This window comes from Clytia hemisphaerica, unplaced genomic scaffold (assembly GCF_902728285.1).
Source record: "Clytia hemisphaerica strain Z4C2 unplaced genomic scaffold, Clytia hemisphaerica genome assembly, whole genome shotgun sequence".
Lineage (NCBI taxonomy): Eukaryota > Metazoa > Cnidaria > Hydrozoa > Leptothecata > Clytiidae > Clytia > Clytia hemisphaerica.
Window position 1 is genome coordinate 31,541 of NW_027104189.1, and position 19,238 is coordinate 50,778.

The 19,238-nt window shown below is 35.3% G+C and overlaps 1 protein-coding gene across 1 annotated transcript; it reads left to right on the forward strand.

Annotated features, from left to right (window-relative positions):
• Positions 1-6,535: 6,535 nt before the first annotated feature.
• On the forward strand, positions 6,536-16,197 carry LOC136814975 (pyruvate carboxylase, mitochondrial-like). Its single transcript, XM_067071398.1, has 16 exons — positions 6,536-6,948; positions 7,084-7,299; positions 7,449-7,629; positions 7,798-8,101; positions 8,828-8,990; positions 9,437-9,619; positions 9,929-10,153; positions 10,469-10,715; positions 10,939-11,174; positions 11,403-11,564; positions 12,015-12,264; positions 12,633-12,877; positions 13,401-13,580; positions 14,083-14,179; positions 14,569-14,861; positions 15,185-16,197. Exons 1-16 carry the CDS (start codon positions 6,604-6,606, stop codon positions 15,434-15,436), a joined length of 3,579 nt encoding a protein of 1,192 aa, XP_066927499.1. The 5' UTR covers positions 6,536-6,603; the 3' UTR covers positions 15,437-16,197.
• The last annotated feature ends 3,041 nt before the right edge of the window (positions 16,198-19,238 follow it).

Below are 19,238 nucleotides of genomic sequence, written 5' to 3' on the forward strand. Positions count from 1 at the left end.
ATTCTATGATTTTTCTACCAAGCCCCGTGGCTATGTACGCGCGTCCTGTTGCTAAGACCTTTTCTTGAAATTGAAAGCGAAACCAAAATGATTTAGCACACACTGCCATTTGCGTAATATCAATAAAGTGAAAGTAGGCCCTGAATGACAGCAACCAAGGTCAATATGACCACTATACCACAGCGCCTTAAGATAAGCATCATCTTTTGTTAAAGCTTTCTATTATGTTTAAACCTATTAATAAGCAAATTCCCAGTGGGGGTCACTAGTGGCCTCCTATAGCAGTGCCTTTAGACCAAGAGTAAGGCCTAAAAGCCTGGAGAGCTGTCTATTATTATTGTGTGTGTCGGGTAGAATGTAAATGACTACCAAGGTGAACATTTTTTCAATCTCCGGAAACGTTTAGACGGGGGTATGGTGGTTCCATTTAGACGGGGGTTCTGTTATTATCAGTTAGGGTCAGGGTTGGACTCTAGGGTCACAATATAGAGCCGAAGGCTCTCTTAGGGGCGCTCGTACCCTGTGACTAAACATAGGGCTGTGTAGCAGCCCTTTTAGGGGCACCGGTAGGGTTGGGAGCTGCTATTATATATAGAGTCTTTAAATTATACTATAGAAGTATTTGTTTGTTTCGGTTTCTGCCGTGTCTCGTTGGCGCAACCGTTTAGGCGTTGGGTTTGGAAACCAAGGTTGCTTGCATTTGTTGGTTCGAGCCGAGCCATTCCAGGGTCAAATTGAAACTATTCTGGTGGCAATCAAACCTAGTTCATCTTGTAGAGCTTCAAAAAAGAAAAAAAATGAGGGGTCATACACCTCCTAATGATAAGCGGTTATGGAGATATTGAGATTTTGGTTCCGCTAAAAAAGCACCTTTTTAGACATTTGAGGTTGACAATTTAGCCCAGAAATGGCATATAAAATGGCACCGAAATATACACTTTTTGATGGTTTTCCAATTTCAAGATACAATAAAAGAAATCCAGATGTCTTCATTTTGACTGCAGACTTTTATCAAATTCTTTTTGTAATGGCATGCTAACACTACAAGGAAGAAATGAAAAGACATTTTTTTGAAAAAAAAGACATTGCATTGCAAAAAGCAATAAAAAAATTATAAAGCGGAAGCTAAGATTGCTGAACCTACCTATATTTGTAATCAAAGCGCTGCGGAGGAAAAATTCCCCATGGCATATACTCCAGGGGATTAAGGCGGGGTCAAAATGCTTGCAACGTTACAAATCATTTTCAGAAGCTCATTTTGGGCTCAAACGAAGCGTATGACTAAGTAGAATAGGATTCAGTCTAGGCAAATGTTTTTTCATTTTGAAATTTTGCGTAATTCGCAAAAATCCTCAATTTTGCGCTATTTTGATGACGTCATAAAAATTGAAATCCCAATAACTTTTGATAGAATTATCAAAATAATTTCAAATTTTGACAAAAGATGCATATTATTAATTTTTTTAGGATTAGAAAAAAATTTTAATAAAATGACGTCATCACTTTTCAGCCAAAAAACTAAAATCCTTAAAAAATGCTGACGTCATCAAGATTTTGAAAATCTTTTGAAATCTTTTGAAAATTTGCATTGAAATGCATCTTTGGTGAAAGTTTGAAATTATTTTGATGATTCTATCAAAAGTTATTGGAATTTCAATTTTTATAACGTCATCAAAACAGCGCAAAATCGAAGATTTTTGCGAATTACGCAAAATTTCAAAATGAAAAAACATCTGCCTAGACTGAATCTTATTCTAATTAGTTATACGCTTCATTTGATTTGAGCCCAAAACGAGCTTCTGAAAATGATTTGTAACGTTGCAAGGATTTTGACTTCCACGAACCCGCCTTATTCCCCTGGAGTAAATAACTGTTTTAGGCTAAAAAAGGGTCAAATTTTTCAGTGGTACCAGTCTCTATAATTCTAGTCCTCATTTTCAGGCTGAAAATGCTTACCAAAGTATGAAAAGTAAAAAATAATAACTTTAATGAAAGAATTAATTTCAGAGCCTACAGTAGCACCATTGGATTTCTCAGGTATTTTCTGATAAATATGGAAAGTTTCACTGTCTGAAAATATTTTTCTCCACAGCTGTTTGAAATCAAAGACGAAATGTGAATTTTTTTGTGTCCCGCAGATCTAATTTTTCTAAAAATGGCCTTAGTTGGAATGAATTTTTAGACAAAAGTGTAGAATATCACACCTGTATATTATATATAATTAATTTTATAGCTCAACTACACAAAGAAGAATTGCTTGTCAAAGTTGGACCTAAAATTGAAGATTTTCATGAGCGTCAAATAAAAAACAAGCAAACCCAGAATGGCTGAGGTAGAGTCCCCTGCCCAGTTGGCGACCGGTCCAGTTGGCGACCGAACGTCTTTGAACCCAGAAAAGTCATACAAAAACAAACCTCTGGAGAATTTCTTTTGGTAGTAATCTGCCTTGACCTATTTCCCGTACTGTGTAAAAAAAGTTCTAGAAAAGAACGAGTAGAATCCGAAAGATCCAACTTTGCACGGAAGCATATGAAAAACCCGGATTTTTCGAAAAAAATAAAAAATGGCTACCTGTGGACAAAAAAGCTTCGTAAGAAAAAACGCTTCAACTCCCACTCCAAAAAATACTTGTCCAAAACGATGAATATGTTAGAAAGCATTTCTGTAAAAATCAGCTCGATACAGTTTCCTTCGTTTGAAATATTGATAAAAAAGTTGATGCAATCAGCTTCGAAATTTGACGTCCAGTCTGCGACCGACCAAACTCAAAAAATGAAAAAGAAGACTCTACATTGCGATTAAAACATCCCAGGCGCGAAGAGAAAAAAACAGACATAAAAAATTCCCGCGTTTTTATCAAATGAAGACTCTCCATAGACCGCCACTTTCAAAACAAAACAAAAACAAACTTTAGAAAAAAATGGCGACTTGAAGAAAAACTCTGAAAAAACATGCAGAAGGGAAATGTAAGTGAGCTATTTTAAAACAAAAGAACGGGTGTAAATAAATGTAATACGGGAAAGCTTATGAGTTTTTTTATCATCCTGATCAATTAATACGACCTTACCTGCAAGTAGAGCACTGAATTTTTCTTTCTCGCGATCGGTCGCAGACTGGTACTCGGTCGGGAACTGGGCACTAGTACCGCTCGCTTCGAAAGTTTTTTATTCTAAGAAGATCGCCTCAAATAAAAAATTAAAACAAACACGAAGAGCATGTTAAAAATTGTCTAACCGTACACTGGTCGAAAAGGATTTTCAAAAAAGTAAAAAATAAAGTGAAAAATTTGAATCAAAAAATTTCGGTCGCCAACTGGGCAGGGTACTGTGAGTGGTCCTAAATCCGACAGCCCTGCCTAAATCCGATAGGGTCTTTTAAAGATACAAACTAAAATAAAAACAAATCTTTCGCTGTGACGCAATGAAGATACCAAAGTGTCAACTAAGCTTGAAAGATTTTATACACGGAACCATTTGAACCAAATAACAATAATTGCTTCTTATACAAAACATAATTCTTTTATTACAAAATTGTTAACGTTTTAAACACAAGCAACAGATTCAGAATAATAAAATAATAGAGGTAATTATTTTTACAAATCACACTTTTTTGATCAGTTTGACAACATCTTGACATTATAGTCATCTTGTTAGATGTTTTGTTTCGAGAGTTTTTGCAATAGTTTATTGTTCAACTTGGAGAGGAAATGTTTGTAAGCATCTAATTTTTTTTCATAGCAGTTATTTGGGGGGTCGGATTTAGGCAGGGCTGTCAGATTTAGGACCACTCACGGTACTCTACCAGTGTCTGGAAATTGCGGCTTGTGCGCCAGAGATCTCTGGCGTAAATTTAAGGTTTGAGATCTGCTGCCTTCATCTTTTCCCAGTTAAGTTGGCGCAGCTCAGGCATAACATTTCCCTCCTTTCCAGACTGGCTGAGGTAAGGGAGTATTTACCGTGAAAAAGGGTAACTTGCATCAGTGGAGGCTAACATGCATAGCCCTCAAATGAATGACCTGGCTGATCATTAAAATACAACTACGCAGCTCCGCTCGCAGCTCTACTCTACCATTTTTGTTTTGATTTATTTTTGTATTTTAATGACCAGCTGGGTCTTTCATTTGAGGGCTATGCATGTTAGCCTCCAATGATGCAAGTTACCCTTTTTCACGGTACAATCTACCCACGACCATTATTGTGTGTAGACTACCCAAAAAGTCCTGACCTGGTCTTTTTTTCACTAGTATGTATAATGGATACATGAGACCTGGATTTCCTGGTTTTTCACACTTATACTTACGATCTCTCATATGAATTTATTAGACAAAAACCCTTACCAGCCAACGACACTGCACACCGCCAGTGCTATTACACCACCACACCACACACAACACACCACTTGCACTTTTTCTGAAAAATTCGAATTCGAATGTCTACCATTTTGAATTTAGAAGTAAACAAACGGCTATCGCTGGGCACACTCACCTCGATTAACTCTGAGATCTCTATTACTAGATTTATCTTCGGATGTTCGTCCAGTGCTTAATAGAAATGATCTCAGTCAAGTGAGCAGCTTATTATAAACAAAAACTTTTTTAAGCGGCACAAGAAAAGACCTTTGTTTTGTGTTGGTTTCCATTTAAATGGACATAAACATGTGCAGTTGTCACGTCACCACGTGCAATTTATAATGTCTTTTCTTTTATCAATTTTTGATTAAAAAGGGAAGTGGAAGTTTGCATGTACTTGGATGAAAGCATTATCAAAGTCCAATTATTATTTATTATCTCTCTACACTATAACAAAGTGTGTAAGTATATGACGTAAAAATCTATTGTGGTTATACATCTTTTGATGAAAGGAAGGATGCAATCAGCAATTAGGGGATGGTCAGGGGTTTGCAACTTGTTTTCAGTATAAAAGTACTACTATAAAAGAAGAGACACTTCAATTATTTAACACACTTAACAGGGTAAAAGTTAAAAAAAAGGTAAGCCAGTTTATCATTGAATCGAATTAAATTGAGTAGAGTTGTAAATGGTGGCAAGTGGAGGAGTTTTTAATCAAGGAACTTGTTTTAATAAAAATATTTATGATTACTTCAATCTTATTACTTGGCATGTCACATTTTTCAGTATTCAGGTTTGACATTTGGATTATCAGATTATTGAAGTTAAATACAATTTTGATTTGGAAAGCGACAAAGAAAAGCAAACATCATAATTTTCTTGTCTTTCATAGTAAATATTATCATCTCAATACGTTGACTGTTACAATGGTATGTGGTGTACATTCATATAAATGTATAGAAAAGGTCAAATGTTATACTGTACTGTTTGTGTATAATATTTTAACTGCTTTACACGTCACAGTAGTGTAAATCATTAGCATGGGATTTACTGAAAGAGGCATCAAATTATAAAATGCAGAGGGCAAAGTCTACAGTTGACTTAATTAATTCATTTTTGCAGAAAAAAAATTGATCTTGTGGTTTGTGCTATTATGTAGTATATGCAACATAGTCAAGTGTATATGAGATGCCAGCTGGTATCTGGTTCAATCAAATATAAAAAAGTATGGATTGCATTGACTTGCAGTAATATCAGAACATGTTGTCTGGAATATAATCATTGATTTTTCTTGGGACTTATTGTGTGTACCAAAAAATGTATACAGGTTTAGAAAAGATACTGTCAGCTTCAAGATTAAAATTTTTTTGTTCATTCTTTTTTTATTGTATAGAGGATGCTCTAACTTGAATTTTGAGTTATCATACTAAATTTGAAAAAATTGTTTGTAAGTTATTTTAAAAATCTGACTTTTCATAAAATCATTATAAGATAAAATGACAAAATCACAATTTTGTTGGTTTTTCGTTCAGTCTTTCTTTTCTTCATTTATATTTTGCAAACAGTTTTCATCTTTTTGCATGTCATGAACATTTCCAACACAAGCAAACTCATTGGAGATCAAAGTTCTTTAAGCAACTAGTCAAGGAGTAGTGATCTACTTTTTCAAAGATTTTCTCACATAGCACACACATAACATCAAAACCTTTCTAAGAGATTTCAAAAACTATTTTCAGCTTTTCCTTGAATTCCGTAACGAGTTTTGATGAACACAGTTGCATTTTTATGTGTAAAGAAGGTAAGCGTCAGGAGAAAAGTTTGCTTGCTATTTTGATGATTTTTTGAAATTTCGACAATAAAAAAAAGTTAGTTAAAAAAAAAATTTTCAAACTACTTTTTCAAACCTAATGTATAATTCTCAAAATTATTGCTCAAAATTCAAGTTAGAGCATTCTTACGATTAAAAAAAAATGAACAATAAATTTATATCCTGAAATCCTTACGATTAAAAAAAAATGAACAATAAATTTATATCCTGAAGCTCACAATATCTCGAAAACCTTTATACTTTTTTTGGTAGACCTGGTATATCTCATGATGCCCAAAATTGGTTCTTTTTAAAATATTTTGTTTCAAGTTTCAATATTATTCACAATTCAGTATTCACTGGGAAGTTTGTTAAGATTTTTGTCAAGTTGTATATTATGTCTTTTAGATAAGTAAAATAACAATAGCATGCAATTTTGATCAAAACCATGCTGAGATCACAACTTGGAAGTCTGAACAGGTACTCTTCTTACTGTGCATACAAAACTGCAACCAAAACACCAGCCTATCTTCAGTTATGTCGCTATAAAAGTACCACAAATGTTGTTGAAAAAAGTAAAATCAATAAGATTTTGATTGCAAATCGTGGAGAAATCTCTATTAGAATTGCACGTGCTGGTACTGAAGCAGGAATCAGAACTGTTGCTGTATATTCGGAACAAGATGCCAAACAAATCCATCGTCAGAAGGCTGATGAAGCATACTTGATTGGAAAAGGGATGCCACCTGTTGCTGCTTATTTGAATATCCCTGAAATCATAAAGATTGCAAAGGTATTTGAGGATTGATGGCTTTTACTAGTAGTTTTATTTTAAATTGAGTTTATTCATATTTTTTGAAATAGAATAGAAGATAAAAACTGAGAGATATTGTAATGGTAATCTTAATCTCAACCTTCATAATTTTAGAAACACGATGTTGATGCTATTCATCCAGGTTATGGCTTCTTGTCAGAAAGACATGACTTTGCCAGAGCTTGCATTAAAAATGGTATTAAGTTTGTCGGACCAACTCCAGATGTCATTCACTTGATGGGGGATAAGATAGAAGCTCGAAAGACTGCAATTGCAAATAATGTTCCTGTAATTCCTGGAACAGAAAGCCCTGTCAAAAGTTTAGATGAGGTATATAGTTGTTTAAATTTATACTGTTTATTTTATGATTTGTATGACTACAAATTCTCACAGTACTTATCTTCTTTTTTGGGAGATTTGTTGGGAAATTGTATAATATCATCAATTCTATTTAATGATATTAAAAATTTCTGTTCTAGGTCAAAGAATTTTGTGAGGAATTTGGATATCCAATTATGTTGAAAGCAGCTTATGGAGGTGGTGGCCGTGGAATGAGAGTTGTTAGCTGTGCTGAGGATCTGGAGAAAATGTATGATCTTGCAACTTCTGAAGCTTTGGCTGCTTTTGGAGATGGCTCAATGTTTATTGAACGATTCATTGGTGAGATCATTTTCATCAAAATTACCTTCAGACTCTTCTACATCACTTAGTATTGACACGATGGTATTGTTATGGTATGTCAACTGCTAACAGTGGTCTCGTGAAAAAGCGTTACTTTTATAGATGAAAAAAATTGTTTATTTCAAACAATTGCTCTTTTTTTACTAGCCAACCCAAGACACATTGAAATTCAAGTCCTCGGTGACAAATACGGCAATGTTGTCCACTTATTTGAAAGAGATTGTTCAGTTCAGAGAAGACATCAAAAAGTCATTGAAATTGCACCAGCTGCAGACATGAGTGAGGAGACACGAAAAATATTACAAGATTGTGCTGTCAGATTATGTGAATCTGTTGGTTATGAAAATGCTGGAACTGTTGAGTTCTTACTGGATGATCAAGGCAATCATTATTTCATCGAGGTCAACGCTCGTCTTCAAGTTGAACACACAGTTACTGAAGAAATCACTGGGTAAGTCACACTTAAAAATTTGATCTTTTATCAAGGGGAAATGATTGTTTCTTTTTACTATAACTTTATAGTTATGAAATCCTCCTTATTTTGGATTAATTCAAGACTTTATATTTGTTTCATTCACGAAATTTTCTTCTCAATGAAACGTTTTTATCTTATTTTACCAGAACTCGTATCTAATCGTAACTCTTTTAATCTCAATATATTTCATGTTTATTGGGAAAGTCCCTTGCTTTTAAAACTCTTGTGTAATTTCCCTTGATATTCGAAACACACACCTCGCATATACCTCAGAAACAAAGTACATTATGTCAAGACATTTTGTAATCTGAGACATTACTTCCTTTTAACTACATGATAATTATGATTATTTTGATTGTCTCTTTTATGCCTTCCGCTGAATTTGAATTATGAGACAGACTTTACAGTCCAAATTTGTCTTGATTTATCTTAGTTCGATTCTTTGTAAAATCTTTATATCCTCTAAAATCAACTCGGCAAAAAATTCAAAATTCGTACTAACGAAGCTTGAACTTTATAGATTTTATAGATTTTATGTACAATTTATTTGTCATATAACCTTATCATAGACACCCTATTTTGTAGACTTTCTTTATATAGACGGAGTGTTATTGAAGTTGTACTCCTTATTTTACGAAGTCTACAAATTATAATGATTTCAGTCATATGTTAGTAATTTACCCATAAATAATTCTGCCATAGAATCGATTTGGTCCGTGCGCAGATCGGTATTGCCGAGGGCCAGTCTTTAGAAGAGCTTGGTTTAACACAAGACAAAATCAAATGTGATGGGTATGCTATTCAAGCTAGGATCACCACCGAAGATCCTGCCAATAACTTCACACCTGATACTGGACGACTTGAGGTCTGTATCCACGCGTACACGTTTTTTCAAGCAGCCTCAATGTTTCTCAAGAAATCGGCCTTTTGAGTCTTAAATGTTTCTTACATGTTTCTAAACTTTTTGACATAATCAGCCTCATAGAAGGCTGGATTGGAAGGTTCTTAAGGCATTCTGAGCCTCATGTTTCTTAAAAGTGTGTTTCTTAAAAAAAAACGAAAAACGTGTTGACCATTTCGCAATTATTGACTTCTTTATCGAAACTATAATAGATAGGGAAAGTCCAAATTTCTTACCTTATATGGTAAGAATTGATATAAAAAGAAATGCATGATAACAAGTAACTTAAATAAAATAGTTTCTTCGATAGAGACATTGAACAATAGGGGTATATTTCAATACCTCTGATATTTTAAGCTTCTTTTATTACCTACTGAATATCTACTTAATGTATACTTTTCATTGGACAGGTGTTTAGGTCTGGTGAAGGTATGGGCATCCGCTTGGATGGTGCATCCACATACTCTGGTGCTGTGGTATCTCCACATTATGATTCTTTGTTGGTCAAAGTTATCTCACATGCCAAGGAACATTACGAAGCTGCTAATAAGTTGGCTCGATCGTTGAGAGAATTCAGAATTCGTGGTGTAAAGGTAGACATTCATTATTTTGATATTCCAAGGTGAATATCAAATTTGGCAAGATATTAGTCGGGTAAATTCGTCTTCTTGGATTTTTTTCTTGAAAATTGTAACATTTCTAGCCTTCAATTGGATGCTACATAATACAACAACCCTATTTTTCTCATGTAAAAAGCTGAACATTATAAACGAAGCGCGTAAAGGCCCAGTGACTCAAATATGCCACAGACAGCAATATGCTAATTAAAGGGCCGATGGTGAGCCAATAAAGCTGTAATATTTTTTTCGAAAGGCTTCAGAATTTCTTATAATTTATTTCAGACCAACATTCCATTCGTTTTGAACGTCCTACAACATCCAGAATTTCTTCATGGTTCAGTGGCTACAGATTTCATCTTCAAGAATCCTGCTCTCTTGGACATCAAACCCACACAAAATCGCGCTCACAAATTATCATATTATCTTGCCAACACTATCGTTAACGGTCCATGTACACCATTAGCTACTGATATGCTCCCATCAAAGATTGAACCTGTCCCTCCAAATGTAAGCTCTTTTCCTTTATTAGAAGATCAAGAGCTACTTAGCTTACAAGGGTTTGTTTGGCGATGATGTTATTATATATGTTAAGGGGAGGGAGGCGAATAATAGATAGGGAGTTATCCAATTTCCATCTCTTACTTTATCACGCAATACCGATTATATTATAACGAGTAAGATATCCTTAAAATTAGAAAAAAGCCACTTGTAGCTTATGATTTTATCGCGTGACCTTCGGTTTGTTTTTTGGTATGCAAACGGAAAAATAAGATGCTTGTTTATTTATTTAGTTGATAAAAATGTTTTGCTTTCTGTTTATAGCACAAAGACGGCCGACGTGGAGTTGTCAACAAGCCAACCGGATTCCGCGATATTCTACAGACCTTTGGACCGGAAGGTTTAGCAAAAGCTGTCAGACGTGAAAACCGTCTCCTGTTAACAGACACTACTTTCCGTGATGCACATCAATCGCTCTTAGCTACCCGCGTACGAACGCACGACCTGTTGAAGATTTCACCCTTTGTTGCACAGAAGTTTGCCAACCTCTTCAGTTTGGAATGTTGGGGAGGTAATCTATTGTCTTCATTCTGAAAGACTGACCATTGTTCTTGTCTTATTCTCTAAAATGAATAAACTCACGCCAAATACATAAAATTCAAGGGGGGGCTAAACCATTTTTGCTTGATTGGGGGCTGTGTTTTTCAAAAAATACTGGGGGGCTGAGTGTTGTGTAATAGAACTAGGGGCAGAGCTGATAGGTTGAAAACTCACGACAAAAATTTTATTTTTAGGAGCCACTTTCGATGTTTCAATGAGGTTCTTAAAAGAATGCCCCTGGGAGCGACTAGTACGTCTGCGAGAAGCCATTCCAAACATTCCCTTCCAAATGTTGTTACGTGGAGCCAACGCTGTCGGATACAAGAATTATCCTGACAACGCCGTCTTTGAGTTTTGCCGATTGGCCAACAAGCATGGGTTGGATGTTTTCCGTGTTTTTGATGCTTTGAATTACTTGCCAAATCTCCAGGTAGATATACGGTATATTCACTGTCAGATTCGTTGCACCCTAATAGAATCGATGGTCAACCTTAATACCCGATCATTGTCAAACGCTAAATAAATTTTCATAGAACTAGTTTTTTATTTAAATTGTGCCAAAACAATTCTTATATTGACCACGTGATGATAAAGGAATAATAAATTACATTTGGCAAATTTTCATGTCAATACCTAAATGATCTTTTTTTCCATTTAGCTTGGTATTGACGCTGCAGGGGAAGCAGGAGGTGTAGTTGAAGGAGCCATCTGTTACACTGGTGATTTGTGTTCACCCAATGAAACGAAGTATACGATAGATTATTATATGGAAATAGCTTCCGAACTTGTCAAGTCTGGAATTCATATCCTCTGTATCAAAGTAAGTCTTTCTCAGCATCACTTCCTTACGGGAGAGTTTATGTATCTACTTTTTAGAAGAAGGAGAAGTGACTGTAACTTTATTGATGATTCGGAACAACCCGCAATTTTGACACGCAAAATTGTCACCCTCCGTTTTCAGGATCCAAGCAAATAACCTCCCCTCTGCAGAAAACAAAGCATCCTGCTCACAAGCAAGTATATGTGCATATCAGGTGCTCTTCCAAAAGCTTCGAAACCAACAGCCTACATGTTTGTATTGGTTATTTGTGAATATATCGGCGCTGTAATTTTTTCTGTAAAATACAAACTCATCATTTTCTAACACACTCCGGGTGACCAGGTTATCATGGTTAGGTGGAAAATTTTAAAAATCCATAATAATTTTGTTTTTATTTTATACTCTTTTGATATGTGAACTTAAAAATGCTTGTCTTTTTCAACCTCTTAGGACATGGCAGGTTTATTGAAACCTGATGCTGCTGCTCTCTTAGTGGGTTCACTACGTGCACAATACCCCAAACTTCCCATTCATATTCACACGCACGACACAGCTGGTGCTGGTGTTGCATCAATGTTGGCATGCGCTGAAGCTGGTGCTGATATTGTGGATTGTGCTGTCGATTCCATGTCTGGCATGACTTCTCAGCCGAGTATGGGTGCTATCGTCGCCAGTCTACAAAATACTGAATCTGATACCGGTAAGCTGTACTACTTTAAGATTAATTTTCACAAGATTCAATCTCGCAAGACAAAAAATTCCTGAATATTTCTGGATTTAATTTCGCGAATCATCAGCATTTTGACAAATTTACTTTTTCTCATTCAACCGATGAAACAAAAATTCGTTTGGCTTAGGATTGACATTGGTTAACCGAATGAATGTTTTGATTGTGCTCACTTTAATACATAGTTAGGCTTTTATCCTTAATTATTTTTCACCCAACCAACACTTTTTTACTATTTTTTTGGTATTTTCACTGTAACGAAAAAATAAATTACTTTTCTCCAAACCCTTAGTTCCGGAGAGAGACTAAACATTTTGTCAGTGTTCTTTATTTTTTTCCAGAACTTCAATTGAGTGATATTGGCAAATACAATACGTACTGGGAGCAAACAAGAACACTGTATGCACCCTTTGAATGTACCACCAGTATGAAGTCTGGCAATTCTGATGTCTACCTCAATGAAATTCCTGGTGGCCAATACACCAATCTCCAATTCCAAGCTTTTAGTTTGGGCTTGAATGAACAGTTTGATGAAGTGAAACAGAAATACATTGAAGCCAACAATTTGCTTGGAAACATTGTGAAGGTAAGAAATAGAAATATAGTGAAGTTATATGCACTGAAGAAGATACAAATTAGCGACTAACCATGACAATCTGAACTAAAAACCCAATATACATTTTGGAAGAAAGAAATAACAAAAGTAAAAAAACAAAAGGAATACACAAGACACAAAAGAAAGTGATTAAGCTTAAGACCGAAGTCTGAGATCAGGTGGGGTACCTTGAGTAAGCATCTCTTGCCACTCTAGAGTCACCCGTAAGGAATTTTGGGGTTCTCTTTACATCACCTTTTTTCTGACCCCTGTTTTTCTGCAACGGAGACGGACATTATCGACACGTTAAACCTGAGAACGACGGTAAACAAGCACTTTTATGCATAATTACATAATACATCATTTCGCTAAAAAATTATTAATTTTCAAAACTGCTAATGACAAGGGACAACGAAGAAAGGACTTATCCCGTATAGTCTCCATGAGAAGAATCGGAAGGTGTGAATTGCAATGGAATATTTTTCAATTATCCATCGTCTTTGTTTTGTTTCAGGTGACTCCAACTTCCAAGATTGTTGGTGATCTGGCACAGTTCATGACACAAAACAAACTAAGTGAAGCTGACGTCATCAATCGTGCTGAAGACCTTGACTTCCCAAACTCTGTTGTCGAATTCTTTGAAGGACAAATTGGACAACCTTACGGTGGTTTTCCTGAGCCGCTGAGAACCAAGGTAATTGTCTATGTCGTATAAAAAACCCCGGTCTGGAAGCCTTTAGCTTTTTTCCATTGTTTCTAACTTGGACTTGCGTTGAGAAATTTATTTGATTTGCTCACTTTTTGATCATGTGATTTAATCTGAAACCAATCCCAAGAGGAGTGTTTGATAACGTGATCCAAAAAATTGAGCATATCTTTTGATATTAAGAAAGGAAAAGGCTGAAAAAGCTGACAAACAGTTGAAAAAATAAGCTTTTACGAGGATACGATTTTTTGACACATTAAAATTGTTTCGGTGTCGGGGAGGAGGGGGTGCTCGATTTCGAAATGACAATATTTTCGGACAAAAAAATTGGATTTTTTCATCGAAGCAAAAGATAAAACTCTTTCTGTTCTAAAGAACTACCTCTGACAACAGTCCTGATTGTTCTAGGATGATTGAGATCTGAGAGACATCAATGTTCATTGGATTAGCTGTTTTTTGAAATAACTTTTTATTTCTTTTTGTGACGTAGGTATTGAAAGGTCGACCATCTTTGGATGAGCGTGCTGGTAAGACAATGGAACCGGTCGATTTCGAAGCTCTCCGACAAGAATTGACTGACGACCATGGTAAATCTTTTTTTACTCAGTTTATCTTGTTGTTCTTATGGTTCATAGGTAAATGTCTCTATGCCTCGTTTCTCACTGGACAACATGCGTTAATTTAGTGATCTATACAACATAGTACAAGGATTGTAATCTCTCTGCAGGGGTGTGTGTAACCAGTCTTGTCAGGGTTTTTTATTGGGCTCTTCCAGAAAGTTTTTGTACATGGGGGGTGGAGGATATATTAGATATTTTGTCCAGGGGGTAGTAAAAAATCTGCAAAATTTGCCTTGCTCTGATTAGGGGTTATTTTGAATGTCCGGCAAATCTGATGCTTTATGGATGAGAAAATTGACAATATTTTATGGTTTGCATATAGAATTAACCATGACCTATTTCCTTTTTCACTACAGGCTACGAGGTTGATGAATGTGACGTCATGAGTTATTGTATGTACCCTGACGTTTTCCTTGATTACGCTCAATTCAAAGAAGAGTTTGGCCCTGTCACAGGGCTACCCACCCGAGCCTTCTTCGTTGGTCCTGACGTCGGCGAGGAATTCGAGATTGAGCTTGAACAAGGGAAGACATTGCATATGAAGATCATAGCTGTTGGTGACGTCACCAAGGAAGGCAACCGTGAAGTGTTCTGTGAGGTTAACGGTCAAATGAGAACTTTCCATATTGAGGATAAAAGTGAAACTGAGGTATGGTTCTTTAGAGGTGTTTAGTCAAAATACTTAAAGGCTTTTTGAAAAACGTCAAGGTCATGTGCAGTGTCGGGAACGAATTTGCTTTATAACTAGTTTCAAAGGTACAAACTAATTTTATTTTCATCAGCCTTCAGCTACCTAGCAAGTCGTTGGGCTACCCAATATTTCTCAACGTAGTTTGAGATTTTGCATAAGATTGACGCAACATAAAAAAAGTGTCATTTGACATTTGTTCTTCCCAATATATCAAAAGCTAGGAGTTCGTTTCTTTTATTATAGCTTATTATAACTACGCATTCTTGCCTTTCTTCAAATAGAACATTGTTCGCAATCCTAAAGCTGAAAAAGGCGTCAAAGGATCCGTGGGAGCTCCAATGCCCGGAAAAGTCGTCAACTTGCGTGTCAAAGAAGGAGAGCATGTTAAGAAAGGAGATTCTGTTATTGTTTTGAGCGCCATGAAAATGGAGACCAACGTTTCTGCGCCCATAGATGGTACAGTCCAATCCATTGCAGTGACACAAGGTATGCAAGTGGACGCTTCTGATTTGTTAATTACCATTGTGCCTTGAGATATTTCAACGTTTCATGGATGGGATAAATGTCGCATTTTTGAAGAAATATTTAAAAAATAGATAGTACTGATATACACAAAAGAGATAATCTTAACAAATTTTTTTTAGATTATTTAGAATTTCTTTTCATTTTTATTTGGTTTATTTATAGATTTTATGGGATTTTTTGAATAGTCGAGTATGACACAAATTCTTGCATTTAGGTTATGGTTATAATTATATTTTCTTTCATTACGACGGTGTATTTATTTTCAATTATCCTTTCTTTTTATAATTCTCTTAATATTTGCCACACTTTAGTTTACCATCCATACCCGCTTTGTAACTATTTATTCTCCCTCCTTTTGCTACCAACAAAAATATTTTTCAACTTATTTATTGTTAAACGTTAAACTTTATATCCGTTATTGTTACCAATGTACACGTTTTTTATGGGAACATGCAAAATTTTTAAAGCCTTCGGATGTTCTTAACATTTTGGGTTTTAAGCCTAAAAATTTTCTTAATTTCACTATTTTGTGACAATTTTTACCTAATCTCCTAAGAAATTGGCTGTGAATCCGCGAAGCCTTAAAATGTTCTCAACTTGTTCTTAATTTTTTTGCCATCGAAGCCTTATGTTATTATATAGTTTGTCTTATAAAAAAACGTGTACACCTTCTTTTATTACCGCAAAAATATGTATTTTCAAAAAAAGCCCTAACATTTTTATCAGTAGTTATTTAAAGATGAAATATAAAAGTGAAAAATTAATTATACACTTCACTTCTTTCTTTGGGTCCAAACCTTGAACCAGGCCTCCGAGCGACCCTCGACATCGTTAGTTTCAAAACTATAGACCTTTTCATAATTATGTCACGAACATCACTTCTTCAGGTAGATGTATTTAAAAAAAAGTTTTGAAGTTGGGCCCGGCCGGGATTCGAACACTTACACCAGAGGAATGTAAAGAGATAGAAAAACAGCTTCTTCAGAACAATAGACAAACGGCTCGTCATATACCAGGTCCTTTGCCCTTAAGGGAGTTTGTTTCGAGCTAATGGATTTCTTTTGTTGTTGCCTTAAAAAGATTGTATAATTAGCGTGGTATGACGAAATTCTTTTGTTTCAGGTCAAATTATGCGTAAACTTTAGGGCCTATATTTTGGGGAGACCTCTTTTATACCAAAAGATACTTATATTTTCTTGCTCAGAATTTTCTACCGATTCTAATGATATAACGGCATCATGACCCCATAATTTGATTAAAAGCTAAAGTGCACGAAAATAATAAATCAAATCTGTCTTTGATGAATTTCTATCAAATTTTTTAGAAATAATTTGGTATCATTGTGATGAGAATTTTTTAGATTACAAGTTAGTGTAAAATTTGTTACTGGATATATACTGAAAGTTTAAAAAGTAATGGATCAAAAGCGAAAAACATATAAAACCACTTTTATAAACACGCAGCATATAGAAACCAGCCCTCTTCGAATGGACTTAACATCTCAATTATGGTAGAAATGAAGAACTTAAAGAACTTTCCAAATACTTCACTGATACCCAAAAGGTTATAGAGACCAAGACTTAACAGTCAAAGACCCTTGGGATCACTTTAGATGTGGGTATGACATATGACAACTATATATATTATATAGAAAATGTAATCGAAAAAGTCAAAGGCATCAGTTCATGGATGCAATGCTGACCCTATGGAAGACATTGGCAGTCCCTCACATTGATTACTGTTCACAGCTATGGTCACCAGCCAAGAGACACCGAATGCAACGACTTGAACAGCTTCAAAAATCATTCCTAAATGGAATATCTTCTTTACAAAATCTGAACTATTGGGAGAAACTAAAAGCTCTAAATTAAACCAATTTAAAAGACAACGACCTTTTTCTTTCCACACTGCCAGACGAACTACTGCTCCCACACCTTTCCCGTAATTCGTATAATGCACGCGCATTATTTTGTTACTCTCCAACGTTTGGTCTCTTTGGTTTTTGCCTGCGTTTCCTTAGGGAAAGTTGGTTTTTTGAGCTTTTCTTAAGTTCTGTCAAAAAAAATCCCCTCAAATGTTAGTATGTTCAATCTGCTCATGATACTATACTACCCTGAAAATCTTTTGCCAAAATAAGATCACTATCCAAAGTTAGAAGATGAAAACCCACTTTCCCTAGCCCATCGCAGGCAAAAATGCGTTCGTTTATTAACCTCCAAAGCCAAACAATTATATACATAACGATGGAGCGCACATTTTCCCGGGCCATTTCTGAGAAGTTTGAATCACGGGAAAGGTGACTTCTATGGTATTGAGAGACTCAAAAAACCCGTAACCCCGAAAAGGTTGTGTTGTTTGAATTGATTGACAGCTCGATTATCTGTTGCTTCACAACTGTGTCTATCTTTCATAGAAAATGCCGAGTCATCATTTTTATAACAGGCGGGAAAAGGTAAAAAAACATGGCCTTTTTTCTGATGCTGGAGTTTTTTATTATTCAACATAACATCCTAGCTTAACACAACTTAGCTAGCATCAATCGAACAAATTGACAAAAGGTCTATGGTTTGAAAATAATGTGACTTCACGTGTAGATTATTTAGTCAGAAAGAAATTTTTGATAAAAAAGTACCAATAGTTGAGGGTAAGTGAACTTCATTTGGTGTGTGCCGTTGTGGCAACTCCAGTATATACAGCATTCTGTATATACAGCATTGGAAAGAAAACTCTTTAAAGCTTTGAATATTGAAACGTTTTGCCTGGTTTTGCTGCAACTTACTTTATTAAGAAGGTCATTTTTCAACCAGACGGTACCAATCGCTATCGAATGTTCGATCGTGATAGCGCTAATTTTGATAGAAAGATAGAAATAATCAAATAATCGAAAAGGTTCAGTGACCACCTATTGATTTTATCGGTCTGACTGGTTAGCGAAGTAATCAATTGGTGATCAAAGTTATTGAAAATAATCAATAACATTCAATTTAGGTTGCACCATTTGAAATTAGGTTTCTAAACACGACCCACGGCATGGCCTGAACATGTTCGGCAGTGTGGCTCGAATCCTTCAGATCCTTGGTTAGAAAAAGCTATACCTGTTTACTTTTTTCTTGCCAGATTCAATAAGCCATCAACCAACAAAATTAATACTAACTGACATCAAAAAATTCACACGACCTTTCCACTAGACACTTCTAAATTATCTGCCATTATGAAGATGTTCCGAAATTAACCAATCGGGTTTAAAATCGGAATTCCTCTGGGAGTTAGCGAGTCGGGAAATGTAAAGTTACGTAATAGGTAATACATAATTTTTCCGGGGGTTAAACGTATAAAGAAAATTGAAATGATTTGTTTTTTTCTTCATTATATATTTAAGAGCAATTTTCTGTAAGAATCAGACAGGTCGAGGAAGTGATATCCTCAGATTTTGCCAATTTTTGGATATTTTGCTCAAATACATGAAAATAACATCCTGTGAAAATTTTTTTGAAAAATCTTTTTTCGTTCCCAAGATATGGGCCTTTAAAATTTGGGCCAATTTGCCCAAAAAAGTGCACTTTTGATAAATCTTTGACTACAAGAGCAATTTTAGACATGATCAAGCTTAAGATTCATTTCAAAACATATCTTCCTGGAAGAAATCCATGGGTTCTTTGAAAAAATGGCATTTTGAGAAATTTTTTTTGACCCTATGGCTAGAAATCATTGCCTGAAATCACAACATTTCTAATTTTGAATAGATTTTGAGAGCAATTAGCTGGCTTGGCCACAAGTGTCACATTGATATTTTTGTATATTTCTGAAGTC